A 17,500-nucleotide genomic window follows, 5' to 3' on the forward strand; every position below is an offset into this window, starting at 1 on the left:
AAACAGGGGTGAACGCAGGATTTAGAAGGGGGGGTTTCCGCCCCCCCGGAAAAAAAAATATTGCGAGAGGGAGCTACTGCTCCATTTCGGTGAATCTGAATTCTACAGCAGCCGCGGCGCTGTCAATCAGCATCCGCGGCAGTGTTGTATTACACTACAATACAGCACTGCCGCGGACGCTTCTTTGACAGCGCCGCGGCTGCTGTACAGTACCGTTGGTTCACGGAGGGGAGGGGTTTCTGGAGAACCAGAAACCCCCCCTGCGTGCGCCACTGACAAACGTATGTACACTAAAAGGTCACGTCAAAATGCATTTAAAAAGTAATGATTTAAAACTCAATCGTATAATCATTAATAGAAATATGTATGTTTTTATAGTCTATCTTACTTACATATATATGTTCTGTGCTAGCTAGTGACATGAATACGTGTAGTCTTTAGCTAAAAGACTATGCCGTGTTATTTATCACTATTAGTCGGCATTTATGCCTGCCCTGTAGTTGGTGCAAATGATACGGCTGAAGCCAAGCGTAATTAAAGCTGTTACTGTATATTGCTTACGTTAGTCCGTCATTTCCCTTCCCCGTTCTGACAGGGAGTCGTGTTATTGCGTTAGGACATGAATTGCATGCAATTGATCAATCACGTAAGACCCCTTTCTGAGCAAAAAAATGTCCGAATATGAATCAGGCCCATTGTGTATAGTTCAGAAAAGCTATGTGCTTTATGGAAATTTATTTTACTTAATAACATATTGACATTTCTCTGCTTATTCAGGTGAGCCAATACACATTTGCTATGTGTAGTTACAGGGAAAAGAAAGCTGAGCCCCAAGAACTAATGCAGCTTGAAGGATACACAGTGGATTACACTGATCCTCAGTCAGGTACTGGATTTATTTTGGTTGTAATATTTTGGATCAAGTGTAGTTCCAGTAAACTAGTCACATTGAAGTTGGCGCTGAAACCTTTGTGCATTTTCATTTATTTGAGTTGAATCATTTAATACTGTATACTAAAATACCAGTTCTAGGCATTTCCTTCATTGCTCCATTTTGACAGGTCTCCAGGGTGGCCGGTGGTTCTTCAATGCAGTGAAAGAAGGTGACACTGTTATTTTTGCCAGTGACGATGAACAAGATAGAGTATTGTGGGTACAAGCAATGTATAGAGCAACAGGACAATCTTATAAACCCATTGCTTCAAACCATGCACATAAATCAAATCCTAGAGGAACAAATGCTCACATGGAGACCTCCCAGCCAAGTAAGTTATTATGATGTTGTTAGTAAACCATGTTATCAATGTCAGTTACTTAGAATTTAACTGGACATTCGGCATACTTCAGCAATAAATTAACATACTTCAATGAGTTAATGTAGCTTTCATATATACCCAAAAAAATAACATGTGAAAAGACATTTTAAGACATGAATTATTTTTATTCATAATCATCATAATGAATATAATGACAGATACAGATAATAGTAGTGACATAAATACAATTAAACATAATAACACCTCCCTTGATGGTCATGAGCTAGCATTAATAACATGAGGTAGTGGAGGATTTAGTTTAAGACATGACAACAAGGTCATACGAGGGAGGAAGACATGAGACATAGGGAGGAGAGGACCCTGCCCGAGAGAGCTTACATTCTAGTGGGAGGGGGGTAATGACAGTAGTTGCAAATGGGGCAAGAGTGAATGTTGTGAACAGATGTGACAGATGGAATGTATGTGAGGTTTCAGAGGATGAGGTAGTAAAGCATTGAAGTGGTTGGTTTTGAGGGATTGATTGAAGGTTGGAGAGTGTCTGATAGGATGAGCCAAGGAGCTCCATTTGTGGAGCAGAGAAATTTTGGAGATAGGAGTGAGAGGAGGTAAAGAAGGGTGGAGTTGAATGTCAGAGGTGGTGAGGAGTGCTGAGGTGTATTTTGTTATGAGGTCACAAATATACAACAGGAAAGATTTGTTGAGAGCCTTGTGGGTGAGCAGTTTAAACTTAATTTGTGAGGCAATGAGGAGCAATTGAAGGATCAGACAGGATCAGCAGGAGTGTCAGGAGAGGGAAATAAGGCAGGTGTTGAGACAACATATAATGGGTGAGTGGACCAGGGTTTTGTTACTACTTCAGTGAGGAAGTGGCACATTTCGGCAATGAGGTGGAGGCGGCAGGACTGCATGAGGGACTGTATATGAGGGTAAGGCTAAGGACGGAGTCAGTATGAGTCAAGGGGAAGTGTATGTGTGGTGAACAAGGGGGGTGATTGTGATGTTGCTGACTTTGAGGAAGATGCGGAGAGGGATGGTGACATTATCAGTGGGAATGATGATGAGCTCTGATTTGGTCAATTTGACTTTTTTAGTGAGCATTGGGTCGTCCAGGTGAATATGATGAAGAGACAGTTGGATAGAAAAAGAGTGTGGAAGGTCAGGGAGAAAAGATAGATTTGTGTGTTATTGTAGTGGTCAAAAGAGTGAATGAGTTGACAGAGAGAGGAGAGGTGGACATAGAAAAATTGTAGAGGGCCAAGAACAGGGCCCTAGGAAATACCAATAGAGGAAAAGAAGGGGAGCCATAATCAGAAGTAGAGACACTGATGGAGCAACCTGAGAGATGGGAGGTGAATCAGTAGTGGGGAGTGTCACAAAGGCCAAATGAGTGTAGTGTTTCAAGGAGGAGAGAATGGTCAACAGTGTCAAAAACGGAAGAGAGGTCAAGGAGTCTCTGAAGGGTGAAAGGGGCCTTTTGACATGGCTTAGAGTAGGTCATTGTTCACTTTGGTGAAGGCAGTTTCAGTTGAATGAAAATAGTGGGGGTACGGCTGAAGTGGGTCTATGAGGAGGAGAGAAAATGGGTCAGATGGTTGAAGACAGGTTGCATTCAAAATTTTTGAACAGAGCATTGGGGAATTAGCTGGAAAGACAGGATGAAGATATTGGTTCTTGAGAATGAGGGAGTTGAAGGCAGAGGGAACACTGATGGAGTGGAAGAGGTTTAAGAGGTCAGCAAGGTAGGCTTTGTAGTAGAGTGAGATGGAGGAACTTGGAGGGTGCTGGGTTGAAGGGACAGTTTGTTGGAGTATAGAAGAAAGTGAGGATATCGGAATCATTTGGAAGGCAGTATTAAGTTTAATGGGAAGGCAGAAATAAGGAGAGAAAGTAGCGACAAAGACAAATAAAACAATGAAGTATTAGAGTAGCAGTTTGATACAAGCAGTAACAAAGCACAAGCAGTAAAGCAAAGGCAATAGCAAAATAAAACAGTGGCAGGAGAATGGTAAAGAAACACAGGCAGAAGTGAAGTTGTAAAAAGCAACACAGGCAGAAGTGAAGTGGTGAAAGGAACACAGGGGGAAGTGAAGTGGTGAAAGGAACACAGGAGGAAGTGAAGTGGTGAAAGGAACACAGGCAGAAGTGAATATGCCAATTAGAACAGTGTAAAGACAAAGATAAAATGAAATTAAAACAATGGCAATAATAAAGTGTAGAGGCAATAATGCGACAGGAGTAAAAGTGAAGAGGTGAAGAGTATGTGGAAAGCAGAAGTAGAAAGTGATAGGCTTGGAGTCAGAGACAGGGCAAGAGTTATATGGCTAGGTGGTGAGAGTGAGGCAGGGTCTGCATCCTTGTGTATGTCAAACAGCCAAATGAAAATATTTTCAGACTTGAGGTAGATTAATGTAGATGCATAAACTAAAGAAACTACTATAAAAGACTTCCATAAGTGATTTATAAGGATTTTACAAAAACCATGTCTGGTATTTAATTGATTCATGTATAGTGTTTCATTGAAACCCATGCAGATATAGCAAATACTACTTTTCTATTTTCTACCACGCTTGTAATAGCTGTAAAAAGTTTTTGTTTTATTGGAAGGGTTTGCTTTTCTTGTGTTTTTCTTTCCTGTATCACTACATTTCCTATTAATAAAGCAGGAAGAATTAAAGATAATGGAAAGTATATGTATGTGTAATATAACACATTCTCTTTACATTTTAAAACTTGTGAATGCACTGTGTGGCTTTACAGTTAGCACCAGTGAAAGGCATGTAAGCTTGAGATGGAGTACATCATGTAGTTCCAGGTTGACAACTAATGTAAGAACTACACTGCACCCCATCAATTTGTCCTCCATGATTATGAGTTAAGATTGAAGCAACTTCTAGTTGTTCTGTCTTACACCTAAAGCTGCCACTGTACATTCCCATTGTGCTTATGTCCTGCGTTTACCTTGTGAAGTCTGTCAAATGAATGTGACTCTTGCTTTGACAGTGCAAATCTCTGTGATCTAAATTAGTAAGGATATCTACTGAAAAATGTGAGGCTGCACATCTTTCAGCTTGAATGAAATAATTCTTCCATCTGCAAATCTAGTTGGCCGTTGAACATGACATGGATCAATATGATCTGAGGCTAAATTTCGCAATGTGACTGATTATGTTAGCATCATGGCCACAAATCAATATGGAGTTTTATGAGGAACCGGATTCTGTAATTGGCATTAATCAATAAGTCTTTGTCTTCCTTCCTTTAGAAACCTCATGTTGGTAGTGAGAGGTATCTCAACAGTTCACTTAGGGTAGTACATTTGTGGTAACTAACATAAAAAGATGGGCATTTAAATTTTAAGGAACAAAGAGCCATAAGCCTCTTTGTCTGGGGCCATGTTAAGATGACTTTAAACAGATTGTTCACCCAAAATGAACTTTGGTATCAAACTGAGCTTATGTTCTGTTGGATAACTAACCCTCTTGGCTTTTACTGTCTATATGTGCCAGATAATTCACATGGATGTTTTTAACAAAACATACCATTAACGAAAGCAATCAGAACAGCTCGTCTTTTGATAAACCCGCGGGGTCTAAAGGCGTTGAAAGATGCATCTGTGAAGAACAATACATGTAGTCCTTCCACTACCATTTAGAACAGCATAGTATGGAGAAGATATGTATTTTTCAGAATGTACTGCTCTGTTTTCTTTTCTTTTTTTTTTTGCTTGAAGGTTATACATTCCTTTCTTGTCGCTATATACAACACTTCACATTACTCTACCAAGGTTTGTCTCATTAAAAGCATAGCACAAAACAAAGACTGTAAGTGACCTACCTTTTTGCTAACATGTTCATTTCTGCTCTAGTTTGCCATTTGGAAAGTAGATTTCAAGTTGTGATGAATGTTGTTTTCATTTTTTGTCTAATATAGTAAAGTGTACTGCTATAGACATACTCCCAGAAAGAACAATGTACGGGTGAAAGTGTGCAATATGGCAGAGCTATTTCTCGGACCATTTTCTTTTTAGACTGAATGTTTGCTAAGTGCTTTGAAATGCACCAAGGTCATCTCATCAAGTTGTCAGTGAATTAAGCTCTACGCTATGTGTTGATCAGTTTTTAAATGGAAGGATATAAAAAAAAAATTAAATGCATTATAATATTTCAGTGTTCGCTTTTGTACTGTATAAAAGCCTTTTCTTTCTGTAACACAGGCACAGATCGCGGACAGAGGCATGGGATGGATGAGTTTATATCTGCTAATCCCTGTAGTTTTGATCATACCTCCCTCTTTAAAGTGCTCCAGCAGCAGACATTGGATCACCGATTAAATGATTCCTATTCTTGTCTCGTAAGTATTAGGATGGTTGAGTAGTAGAAATTAAGTGAGAAATAGTTGTTACAATGTGGCATTTTCTTCCAAACTCATTCAGTAACTGCGCTCGGATTTGGGATAAAGGATTTCAATCGATTGGCCTCAAATTTGAAAATTATACACGTGAAGATTGCTGCTGTGCCACTCAATAGCTGGAGAAAAAGATTGGCAACAGCTCTGAAAGGTGGTTTAAAAGCTCCTTCATAGAGAGGACAACTGATAGCTTAATAAATACCTATTTTCTGAGGTTTACGGACACCAGCACAGGCATTTTAAAGTTCACACTCTGCTTATCTCATGGTATATTGTATTTTGACTTTTGAATTTGAGAATCAAAACAAAAAACTTAACAATGAACTGGGAAGAGGGTCTTAAATCAGACACAAACCCAACTGCTTATACAACCAGTTGGAATATTTTTTTATTATTGAAAAAATATTATTTATATTATTGTACTATGAAAAAATTAGGTAGGGGTAAATCTGTTTTTTTATTGTTTTGGTTAATTCATTAGGCAATTTTTTTATATGCCACTTTTTTAACGAGGTCATTGAGTGACGACAGGTCCAACAGAAAAATTAATTTGTGACTATAATTGTGGCTTGTTTTGTTTAGATAATTATTTCGGGCTAACTATGATTTTAAAAATATTTTGAAATTAGGGATAAAATTTTAAAAATACATTGAATATGTTTAGAATTTTTAGTCCTCAAATATAATTTGCTTTACTCTAATATTTATTGGTAATATTCACAAATATTATAAAATATAATTACTTTATTACAAATAAAAAAAACTTGAGGATAATTGTTTGCAGTGAGCCCTATATTTTCTGTGCAGATCAGCCTTTCTGCCTACCTACGTCTATTAAGTGCCATTGCATAGAACCACTTGAAACCTAAGAGGAAGAGTGCAGAGAATAATTATGTGCACTTAAGCTAGTTAACAAAATAATCTAAAATGCCAAATATCTTATGCAGAGGCATATTACCTATTCTATTCTTATGTTATGCATTTTCTGTAAGGCACTGTTTATTCATTTTAGTAACCAATATAAAGAGAGAGATATTTAGTGCCTGAGTCATTAGGAACAGTAAAGCATAAAAAGAGTAACTTTGCACCTGGGCAAAATCATGTTGCATTGGAGGGGGAGGTAAATTTAAAATGTGGAGACAGATTTATAGTTGGAGTAGGGCATGTCCTAGATCAACTTTGAATTTCAGTGAATCAATAAAGCTATCAAGGATTTGTGTGCTAGTTAAAAAACAGCCAGTATTTAACTTATGTGCAAAATAATAAACTAATTTACACCCCTTGCATTGTAACATGGTTTGTCCCAGAGAACATTTACTCCTTTTTCTTTGCCTTACTTTCCTTAATGACTCAGACCCTTACATTTTAAGGAACAAAGAGCCATAAGCCTCCTTGTATGGTGGCATGTTAAGAATTTTAAACAGGTTTATACATGTTTTTTTAATTCAAACATGTATGAAAGTAATTAAACTGTAAGGGGTATGGTTTGCCATTAACATGGGTTGAGGATGCTTCCTCTCTGATCTCCTAATCACTGTTGGGGGAAACAGCCTGTTTATGTAGTCCAAGCAGCTATATTAAGCGACACTATCCCCAATGAGTGAAATCAGTCAGTTTCTTCACTACTCACCTCAAAGATGAATCAACAAATAACGTGTAGTTGGCAGCCTCGCTGCCAATGTGTGGGGTGAGAGCAGGGTATCTGGCTATTGAAAACAAAGATAAAGCCTCTGTTGACTTACACTCAAATCCTTCTGAATGTATATGTTAATTTGTACAGAATAGACATAGACATAATAATATGTGAGTGTGCTGGATACCCGAGTCTAAGGTGTGATGGGATATTATACCTACTATCCAGGGCAGTTATTTATTTATTATACAAATTTCTTGGTCATCCACTGGACATGAAGCTGCTTGTTTGGACTGAAAGATGCTAACCACATCAGCCACAATATGTTTTCCTGGTCCACTAGCCCAAGCTAGACCAAATGATCAAAGGCATGTAATCCTGCTGTAATAACACACAATTTCCTTTAATATTGTTAGATGTTCAACCTGATGGATAATTTAGAGGTGAATGTAAGCATTATAAAATGCAATATACTGACCTGCATACTATACATCTTTCAAACCAAAGCGATGACCATCATTGACATCATCATTTTATATTTATATAGCACAACCAATTCTGCAGAGCTCTACAGAGAACTCACTCACATTAATCCCTGTCCCTTTGGAGCTTACAGTCTAAATTCCCTAACACACACAGACAGAAACACACGCAAACCAAGGAGAATTTTGTCAGCAGGTTTTTGGAGCGTGGGAGGAAACCCACGCAAGCACGGTGGAAAACATGCAAACTTCACAAAGATAAGGCCATGGTCATGAATCAAACTCATGACTCCAGTGCTGTGAGGCAAAAGTACTAAGCCACCGTGCCACCCAACAAAAAGTATTCTTTCTCCAGATAAACACTCCAGACTGGGATATGCAGAATTAACAAGGTATAAATAATGATTAAGTTATGAGTCTTCTGAATATTGAACTTTATCATAAAGGGGCACTGTTATTCCAGCTGGTGGATTGGTTTCGCAGTGCCCTGAATAATCTATGGATTTCATTTGAGAGGCCTTGTCCCTCTTAATACTTTACCATATATTAAGCTATCTATGACAACTAAACTGGCACTTTGCCTCACATGTTTTATCAAGCTGGGACAAACTGATTGCATCTATGCCACTTCCACTCCCATAGACCCTCTCAGCGCCAAACACTCTTGTATACCCCCCTTGGTTGTAGTCTCAGAAGTTTATTCAGTGGTCAGCCTCAGACGACACTCAGCTTAAGCATTTTCTATAAACACAGGATGAACTCATAGAGACAAGATACAATCGAGTGCACCTTAGTTGCTAAAAATCTTAAAGAAAGCTAGTATATTGTTACAGAGTGTTGAAATCCAAATCGGACATCTACAGATCAATAACATCCTTCAAAATGGTTTGCACAGAGCGGTCTCTCCCATTGTACGCAACCATCTTCTTGGTGGGGCTGGTATCGCTTTATGACAGGAATACTCCATGCTGTTGGTCTCCCTGTTAGCCCAGCCAGGCATATTGTGGTGATTGATGCCGCATTTGCATGGTGCCTGTTGTCCCCCTGCTTTATTTTGGTAGAGGGGAGGATATTGGGCCAAGCAGCAGTGACCAAGGAACCAGTAAACTTAGGTGACTGCAGTCCTTAGACTAGTGAAGTACAAGATAGTGAGTGTGGTTATCCTGTAGTTCTATACTATACTATGTAGTACTATACTTTCTATACTTTCTAGCTTTTGTGTTTTTGCACAATAAAAGTATTGTTTTACTTTCTATCTGATGTTGCCTGAGTGACTTGTAACCCCTAAAAGGTGCCAGGGACCATCCTGTGGCACATAAAGTACCTTTGGGTAGCCAGCCAGTGTTAAGTAGGCGTAAGTGGGCCAAACCTAAACCTAAAATCCTCACGGTCTGGGAGGCCAGATGTTTTATTTGCTAATTTTAAAAAAATGAGTAGAGATACACATTGATGATCAACAGCACCACACACTAGGGAGTCAGATGCCAAAACTGATATGCCTCCTAAGAGGATTATCTAACGATGCAGCCTATTCTAAATAACCCATATCTCCAGGCCTATGGGACTGCAAGTGCAGGTTACATAGAACTAAAATTCCCACTTTGTTTTACATGTGCAATAAAATAAAGTGAACTTTAATAAAACAAAACAGTTTGACTAATTGCCAACTCTAAATCAGGCCCAGTGCGTCAGGCTTCATTTTAAACGGTCTTGAAAATGAACATTATTTTCTACATAATTCTAGACTAAAATTTCAGAAAAGGGGATAAATAGCATGATTGATTATGTTATCCTGGCGCGGAACATTTGTTGATAAATAAATACAATCCTCCCAATTCATCATTTTATTTCTCTATTTTCAGCAGCCAATAGGTACTAATCCATTCTAGGTTTTGTGTATAGTGTCAGAAAAATACTGTGTGTTAATCTGTGACCTACAAAATTGAGCCCCTGATTGACCAGATTCAGATGCAGTAGGGCAATGGAAATATTCTCTTCTAAAATTAGCTCTACATGAATTTGAGTGTGTTTAATATGCTTATTTTTTAAAGCAATTAATGTGCAAGTAGAGCCATTGATTTGCACTAATACACATTGCATTACGTGCATTACTGAGTTGAATAATATAGCAAAAATAACTAGAATGGTTACACTTGCGTCCTATATGCTATAAGTTTTCCATTTGCAGCAGGTTGCCATATTAGGGGGGGTATGTTTCTCTAAATGAGTAGTCAAAAAGTGACAGCAGAGCAAATATGCATTGTTTGGATTCATACAGAGGGCAGAGTAGCTGAAATGAGTGGAGTCTGCACTTTTTAATCTATAACAGATCCCATTAGTATACTGTTCTAAAAATGTAGGAGGGATTGTAGCAGTCTTTTAGTGGAGTAGGAAGCTAATGCTTTACTTTTAATTAACTGCAGTGGAATTTTAGGTTATCCCTTAACTTCATGGTTCATAGTTTTAAAATTTTGGGATTAAATGGTCATTTTAATCATGTTGTAATACCCAAACAACAATTTAATGTTGTTGTATTGTTTTCCTTTTCACTTGTAGGGTTGGTTCAGCCCCGGTCAGGTTTTTGTACTAGATGAATATTGTGCTCGATACGGTGTACGTGGCTGCCATCGACATCTCTGCTACCTGAAAGAACTGATTGAGCATTCTGAGGCAGGGTCTGTGATTGACCCAACCCTGCTTCATTACAGCTTTGCTTTTTGTGCATCTCATGTTCATGGAAACAGGTAACTATATGATCTCTGTGATGACAAATCATTTTTACATTTGGGTAACTCGTACAGAACACAACAAAGTAGTGAAATCAGTGTCAATTATTGCCATTAATATAATTATTATTATAGTACCATGCGTGTTTGTTTAGCCAACCTGCCATTTTAGTGTTGTGCTGATTTCAAATTCTGCAAGGAAAAATGAGTGGAGATTTCTGCCAGCTCTCCGCTGCGACGTGTCTTACGGACGTTCCGGAGACACTTGGCGGCTAATTGAATTCCCCCCCGATATGTGAATACATAAACATATTGGAAGTCTATGAGTACATTCTCTTCAAGGTTATCAATTATTATTTTGCAAACAGACATAAAGAGGCTCACTATATTGCTGTTACCATCAGAAATAATACTGTCCATCAAATTTAGCTCACAGCAATGAATATTTAATAAAAGGTAGAGTGGCAAGAAATGATGGTCTACCAGAAATAAAGTACACAAATAATTGCTTAAAATAGATTGGGCTTCCTGGAATGATGACTTGTCTCCCCATATTTTGTGATATACCTATACTGTGCCATGGAGATCTGCTGTCAGCTGCTCCAGCAACATGGTTTTAATTAAATGTGGCCTGTATCTGACATAAAGGAAGGCAATTGCTTGCCAAGCATTGTATAAATATTTTTGTAGAACTAGTATATACCTGCCAACTCTCCTGGAATGTCCAGGAGACTCCTGAATTTCAGGGAGTTCTCCCAGGCTCCCGGAGAGAGAAGGCCAATCTCCCGCATTCTGCCCACTTCCTTTGCCACGAGTCACCATGGCACTGCCCACGCTGCGCGATGACACATATTGCAGCATTGTGCAGCAGGACTGTGATGATGCCACACCCCTCACACTTGTCACTTGGACCTCCCGCTGGGATCTTCCAAAGGAGAGGTGAAGAAATAGGTAAATTAGATTGGTAAGACATAATAGTTTTTTTTCCTCTCGAAGGATAACAAGCCATTAGACCAGATAACATTGCTATGCCAATTCACATTTGTGTTATGTTAGTTTGGTTTGGGTTTTTGAGATTAATTATGAATAGCAACATACAGTTGCAACCCTAGTACATTAAACAGATGAAAATATATTAGCTCTCTCCTTTTGGCTGTAATATCCCTAGTAAATGTGACTCTCATATCTGTTATTCTGATGTGAAGTGTTGCTTTGTTTAGAAGGTGTTTTGCAGCAATGCATGAGTTAAATTATTTTAGGAGTGTTTTTGGACAATAATCTGAACCACAGAAAAGCTCTGAGTAATATAGAAATGGTGTATAAAAAGAACCAAGGACAGAAAACACAAATAGTCTGAAAGACAAGAGATATAGCCACATACACAAGCCTGGAGCACACAATACCTTCACCCACTCAGCTACCTTCAAGCAGTATTGAGATAAAAGGTGGAAGAAAATTTCCCATGCAATATATCTTACATTAGGTCACAGTTCAAGGTTGTCATATCTGAAACATTTTAGCTTTGTAGTTCCTGCTGAGGGAGATAAAGACAAATGTAACAATACAAGATTCTACAGACCCCAATTAAACACCTTAGACAGATTCATGAGCACTGTGTTCTCCTTCTCTCTCATTAGAAAACAATCATCAGTTAGGCAGGTACAGGAATAATGCTACAAAGCTTCTGTTAGGCATGTTCAGATGATTGCTTTCTGTTGTTATTCTTAAAATTTGAAAGACTTTTATTTTTTACATTTGTATAACATTTTTAATTAATGTTCTAATTACCAGTTGGTGTGTTGTACATAACATTGGCTACTGGGTTAATATTAAAGTAAGAAATATTCTGTAATAGGAATTCAAAGCAGTACTTTTAGTTTGTGTGTGTGCTTTGGAAATCAGAATAAGTTTAAGGTTAAAATGTGAAAATATGTACTATTCTTTTGCAATTAGTTTCCCTTAATAATTGGAATAGATCTGGATTCTAAGGAACGGAAAAAAAAAATAATATATCACAATAACAAAAGAAATGAAGAGTGCTAAGGAAACCTCACTGGATAAGGAGTTAGTTTCTTTGAAACAGAACATGATTGGCCAAATGACAGGGCTTAGAAAATATTGGCTCCACCCATTACTTTTATTTTCTGTGTGTAACTGCAGGACCCAACCACATAGGGATGAAGTATGCACGCCTCATTGTCTTCTGTTCAAGTTCCAAATGTGTTTATTTTAGGTATGGGATATTTTTATTAGGAAATGTGGTAACAAGAAAGATCAGAAAACCAGCCTCTGACATGCAGTGCGAGATTGTTCATCAGGCCAATCAGTCATGCCTAGGGACAGCTCTGGCTTACCAATGTACAATAACTGGTCTTGTTAAATATTTAATTGTATCACACCTTTTACACTTACTCTGTCTATTTCACCTCCCCACGCACTATGTTCTTCCCATACTTTGTCCATGCTACACCTCTTCCTGTGTATCCTATTGGCACTCTTCCTATCCCTGCCTCCTCTCTTATCAACCACACCAGCCACCCAAATGCTGCTTGTAAGAGTGTCTGTCATACACCAGGAAATGGTTAGAATCAGGAGTAACACAAGTATCAGAATGCACAGCCCCATGAAGGGATGTGTACTAGAACAATGCTACTCAGCCACTTACAACACCACCCAAACCTCAAGTTATTTGTTAGTGTTGTAATTGTGCCAGAGGTTAGTGGTCGCTTCTGTTAGTAAACAAGTTCCACTCTAGTAGTAATGCCAATGTTTCTAGTGTTACTCGGCTCCCTCTAACCCTGCCCTTCTACCACTGGCTAGCATTAGTAGCTATATTGACAAACACTTTTACTCCTGGCTGTCAGGCACCAGGGATGGAGTAGAATTTGGACTTACTGCTGATAGAGTTGACTCCTGATGTTTTAATGTGTGCGAACAGCCTGTGTCTTCAATAGGTGGTTACAACAGGGCCGTCTCTTCCATAGGGCACGATGGGCAGGTGCCCTGCAGCTAAAAAAAAAGAGGCAGCTAAAGGCAGCTAAAAAAAAAAGTTCCCCCAGGCAAAGCAGTGCACCGGGGCCCATATATATATATATATATATATATATATATATATATATATATATATATATATATATATATATATATAATAAAAAATGATTATATATATGAGCCCTGCAGCCCAGGGGGTCCCGTCAGAGGCAGCGAGAGAAAAAAGTTCCTGAAAAAAAGAAGAATGAAATACTTACCTTGCTCTCAGCTGACGATCCGGCTCCCTCCCTGGTCTCCTCCTCTGTGCGGCGCTCGCAGTGCATGTCAGGCGTGACATTATCACGCCCGCCCGACATCCATTGCGGAGAGCAGCACGACGGAGGAGGAGACCAGGGAGGGAGCCGGATCGCCAGCTGAGAGCAAGGTGAGTATTTCATTCTTCTTTTTTTTCAGGAACTTTTTTCTCTCGCTGCCTCTGACGGGACCCCCTAGGCTGCAGGGCTCATATATATAGTCATTTTTATATATATATATATATATATATATATATATATATATATATATATATATATATATATATATAGGGACCCCGGTGCACTGCTTTGCCCGGGGGCCCCAAATGTTTTTAAGATGGCCCTGGGTTACAAAGGTCAATCAAAGACAGTGAAGCATCCAATGTCTGACTGCTATGTCAACCCCCAAATTTGTCCCTAATTTGTAATTCTCATATCTGTCTACTGTATGGCTTACATGTCTGTTTGACTATTTTGTAACTTCCCAATTTCTATATGTCTATTATATAACCCCCTCCTACTTGTTGTCTACCTGAAACAGATGTCTAGCCCTCAAAATGTGTATGTCTGACCTCAGCTCCTCTGCGTCTATCCATCTACCCTTGGATTCTCTGTGTATTTCCATCTATCCTGTTACATACAAATTCTTAAATACACAAAAATACAAACAAAGGATTCCAACACATTCAAAATTCAAACACACGCTTGAGCAATTTGGATTATTTCTGTTTACAGCACAATCCACTGATCATAATATGGAATGGGGTACACACAGTTTTAGTTCTTTCTGTGACATGGAAATGCTTATGATCAGTTTGCATTGTATGATATGTTATTTTCACCACGTACCATGCAATTAATTTTATGTTTGATATCAGTGCATTACTTTTATAATGCTGACTTGCAATTTTGGTTGTTTTAATTTTCCCTATATTATATTGTCTTGTGAGAATCTGCATTAATTTTCTGCAATTTGTATCCATAATTAAGCAATCAAGAAAAATGAAGTGGGAAAGTGTTCAATCACTTTAGAAAAAATATGCTGATTATTATTCTGACCTTAGCATATAGTATCAGTTAAAAAATAAATTAATTAAACAGCATTATTAAATTGTTACTGATTTCACATAGTGGTTCAGAATGAATAGAACTAGTTTTGAAACACTTAAGAAGCTTAACACTGTCATCTTTTCTATACAGCCTTTTCTCAACACACTTTAAATTATACTTAATTTGTTTTCAATTCATCCTGAACAAAAACTGGTGATTAGTGATCAGTGATTATTCAGTGTTTAAATCATTTGTAGCTATTACTGGGTCTGTGTTTAGGAACATATACACATATGTAGTTAGTAAGGCTAGTACTGAAGTTTTTGTAAAAACAAAAAACATATCCCTAATGGTTTTATTCTATTGAATAACTATCAAACCAACGAGGCTCAGCAGATCTGCTATAAAGTTAGTAGCAGAATGTGATTATCCAATAGGCTGCAGCCTAGGTCGCTAGGCTTTTTTTTTGGGGGGGGCATATTTTTAGTAGTGCAATTGTGACAGGGAGAGGTTTAAAATTAGATTCATTAATATATAAGAGAATAGTTGTCCGCTAAAGTTAAAAGAAAGCATGAAATAAAAATTTAGCAAAGTTTTAATCTTGATGTATTCCAGTGTTAAAGACAATGAGTTATCTTTGGACGGGCACTTGAGGGTAAGCGAGCAGTAGTGACAAAGATATCAACAGGTTGCAGGTATCACACCCTTCTCCATGGAACATAAATATTTTTGGTGTTGCGGGTGAAATTAAGGACGTGTTCATTTGTACCTACAACATATTAGCCTGCCATGGGAAACCAGGGGGAGATACAAGCATATTTGCCTAGGGTGACCTGAACCCTTAATCAAGCCCTGGTTAGTAGAGATCAGCCAAATTTCGAAATAATTCCTTGAAATGTTCACCTCACTTCTCATTTGTCTGCAACAGTTTGAATGTTTCTCCAGCTGAACTTAGTTTTAAGTTTCCCAAGGCCTAACCCAGCCACACCATACAACAGAATAAATTGATTGTCAAATTTGAACACAAAATTCAATACAGACCACAGACTTATGCTTTATATTATACATATTTAAAGAAAATCAGATGGTATCCCAACCTATATAGCCAGCCTATATAGCCAGGGATAACATTAGCAAAAGGGAGGGGACGGGTAACAATAGATTAAGGGCTTCCTTCCCTTACTAGATAAGCTTAAACTGGCTGAAATACCAGCATGTGAACCATTATTAGGTCTAGTTTATGCCGTTAATGTTGGCAGTAAGGGAGACTTGTCAGGATCTGTGCTGTCTCGTCAGGGTCCACAGTTAAAGAAAAAGTATAAAAAAAACTGAAACCAATAGGGCAAAACAATATCACTGACATTAATGTATCCTACAATTTAATAAGCTGTATCCCCTCAAATGTCAAAACTGATTTGAAATTCAATCAAATTTCACCGGTTCACTCATCATGATCATGTTGTGGTACCCCGTTTTGATTTTGTGATTCAAAATTTGTACCTAGCATTTACTAATCGCGTTTCAGGTTTGCATTAAAATTTATATTTTTCTTTTTTTTGTTGAATACTATTTAAGTTTTAGGGAAAAAAAAATGTATTTGCTTTTTAGATGAACCTTGATAACATCACATCTCAAAATCATCATATTCATCTCCTTTTCATGGTATATCTACCAGTCACACTCAGTCTCTCAACTGGAAAAAATGTGTCACTTTTCAATGTACTGTGTAGGGAGCCTATCTGGTCATGTAAGGCCAAGGGGTGAAAGGATGAGGGATTTTACAGTACAGGAGGGCATCCCAAAACCTCCTCGATTACTACATCATATGTTATGTGACTGTGGTTGTCACGGTAGTCAAATGGCACACTGCAAACTGTGTATAACTATAATCAATAGAAGCAATCTGAATAAATAAATCTAGTAAATGGTAATTACCAAGCTTCTTCTTATAGCCTGCCACATTGATTTATGTAAAAAAAATAATAATATATATATATATTATGGTATTACTGCTCTCTAGTTTGAAGCACTCGCGCAATGTTTCTTTTTTGTCTGTCCGGTCTATGGCAACAATAATACACAACTTCCACTGTATTACCCTAATTCAAATTAATCACATGAAAAAATAAAAAGTATTTGTAATAGTTTCAGACTTAAAGTGAGATGAAGATTTTCTCTAGTCATGTACTTGTGGGTGACATATACAGTATAATGTACTTGTAGATATATGCTACCAAATTTGTATACTTGAGTGAATGTTTTTATCTTTTCTTTTGTAATTTAGTAAGATTTGCAATTGTGACATACATTTATATCTTACATGTGAGGAGTAAAATATGTGACTAGCATGGTGTTACCTTTCTGTGCAAGAAATCAGGAATTACCTCAGTTGTTTAATGTGACATTCCCCTGTGTCTTCCTTCTCACTTGTCATTGCTTGTTCCTCTGGCTCTTCTCTGTCACAGCTTTGAAATGCCCAAGTAACTTTAAATATGACAGCAATATTTACTTTTTATTATGATACACAATCTTTTCTGACAGTCAAGGTAGACAATTAGATATCCCCAGATAAAGCCATGTTTCATCTGTTAGCACAGTGAGGATATGTGTCATTTAAAGAACAGATACTAGTCATCTTGTA

General features: G+C 37.9%; 1 protein-coding gene across 5 annotated transcripts in view; it reads left to right on the top strand.

Moving 5' to 3' along the window:
* The window catches only part of CADPS2 (calcium dependent secretion activator 2), a 367,836-nt gene that overhangs the window by 160,214 nt on the left and 190,122 nt on the right, over positions 1 to 17,500 (top strand). For all 5 annotated transcript variants that reach the window (XM_075208940.1, XM_075208941.1, XM_075208942.1 and 2 more), the window contains exons 10-13: positions 778 to 886; positions 1,062 to 1,265; positions 5,491 to 5,627; positions 10,356 to 10,543. In XM_075208940.1, coding sequence (XP_075065041.1) covers positions 778 to 886; positions 1,062 to 1,265; positions 5,491 to 5,627; positions 10,356 to 10,543 — 638 coding nt within the window. The remainder of the gene's footprint in view (positions 1 to 777; positions 887 to 1,061; positions 1,266 to 5,490; positions 5,628 to 10,355; positions 10,544 to 17,500) is intronic.

This window comes from Mixophyes fleayi, chromosome 4 (assembly GCF_038048845.1).
Source record: "Mixophyes fleayi isolate aMixFle1 chromosome 4, aMixFle1.hap1, whole genome shotgun sequence".
NCBI classification, from domain to species: domain Eukaryota; kingdom Metazoa; phylum Chordata; class Amphibia; order Anura; family Limnodynastidae; genus Mixophyes; species Mixophyes fleayi.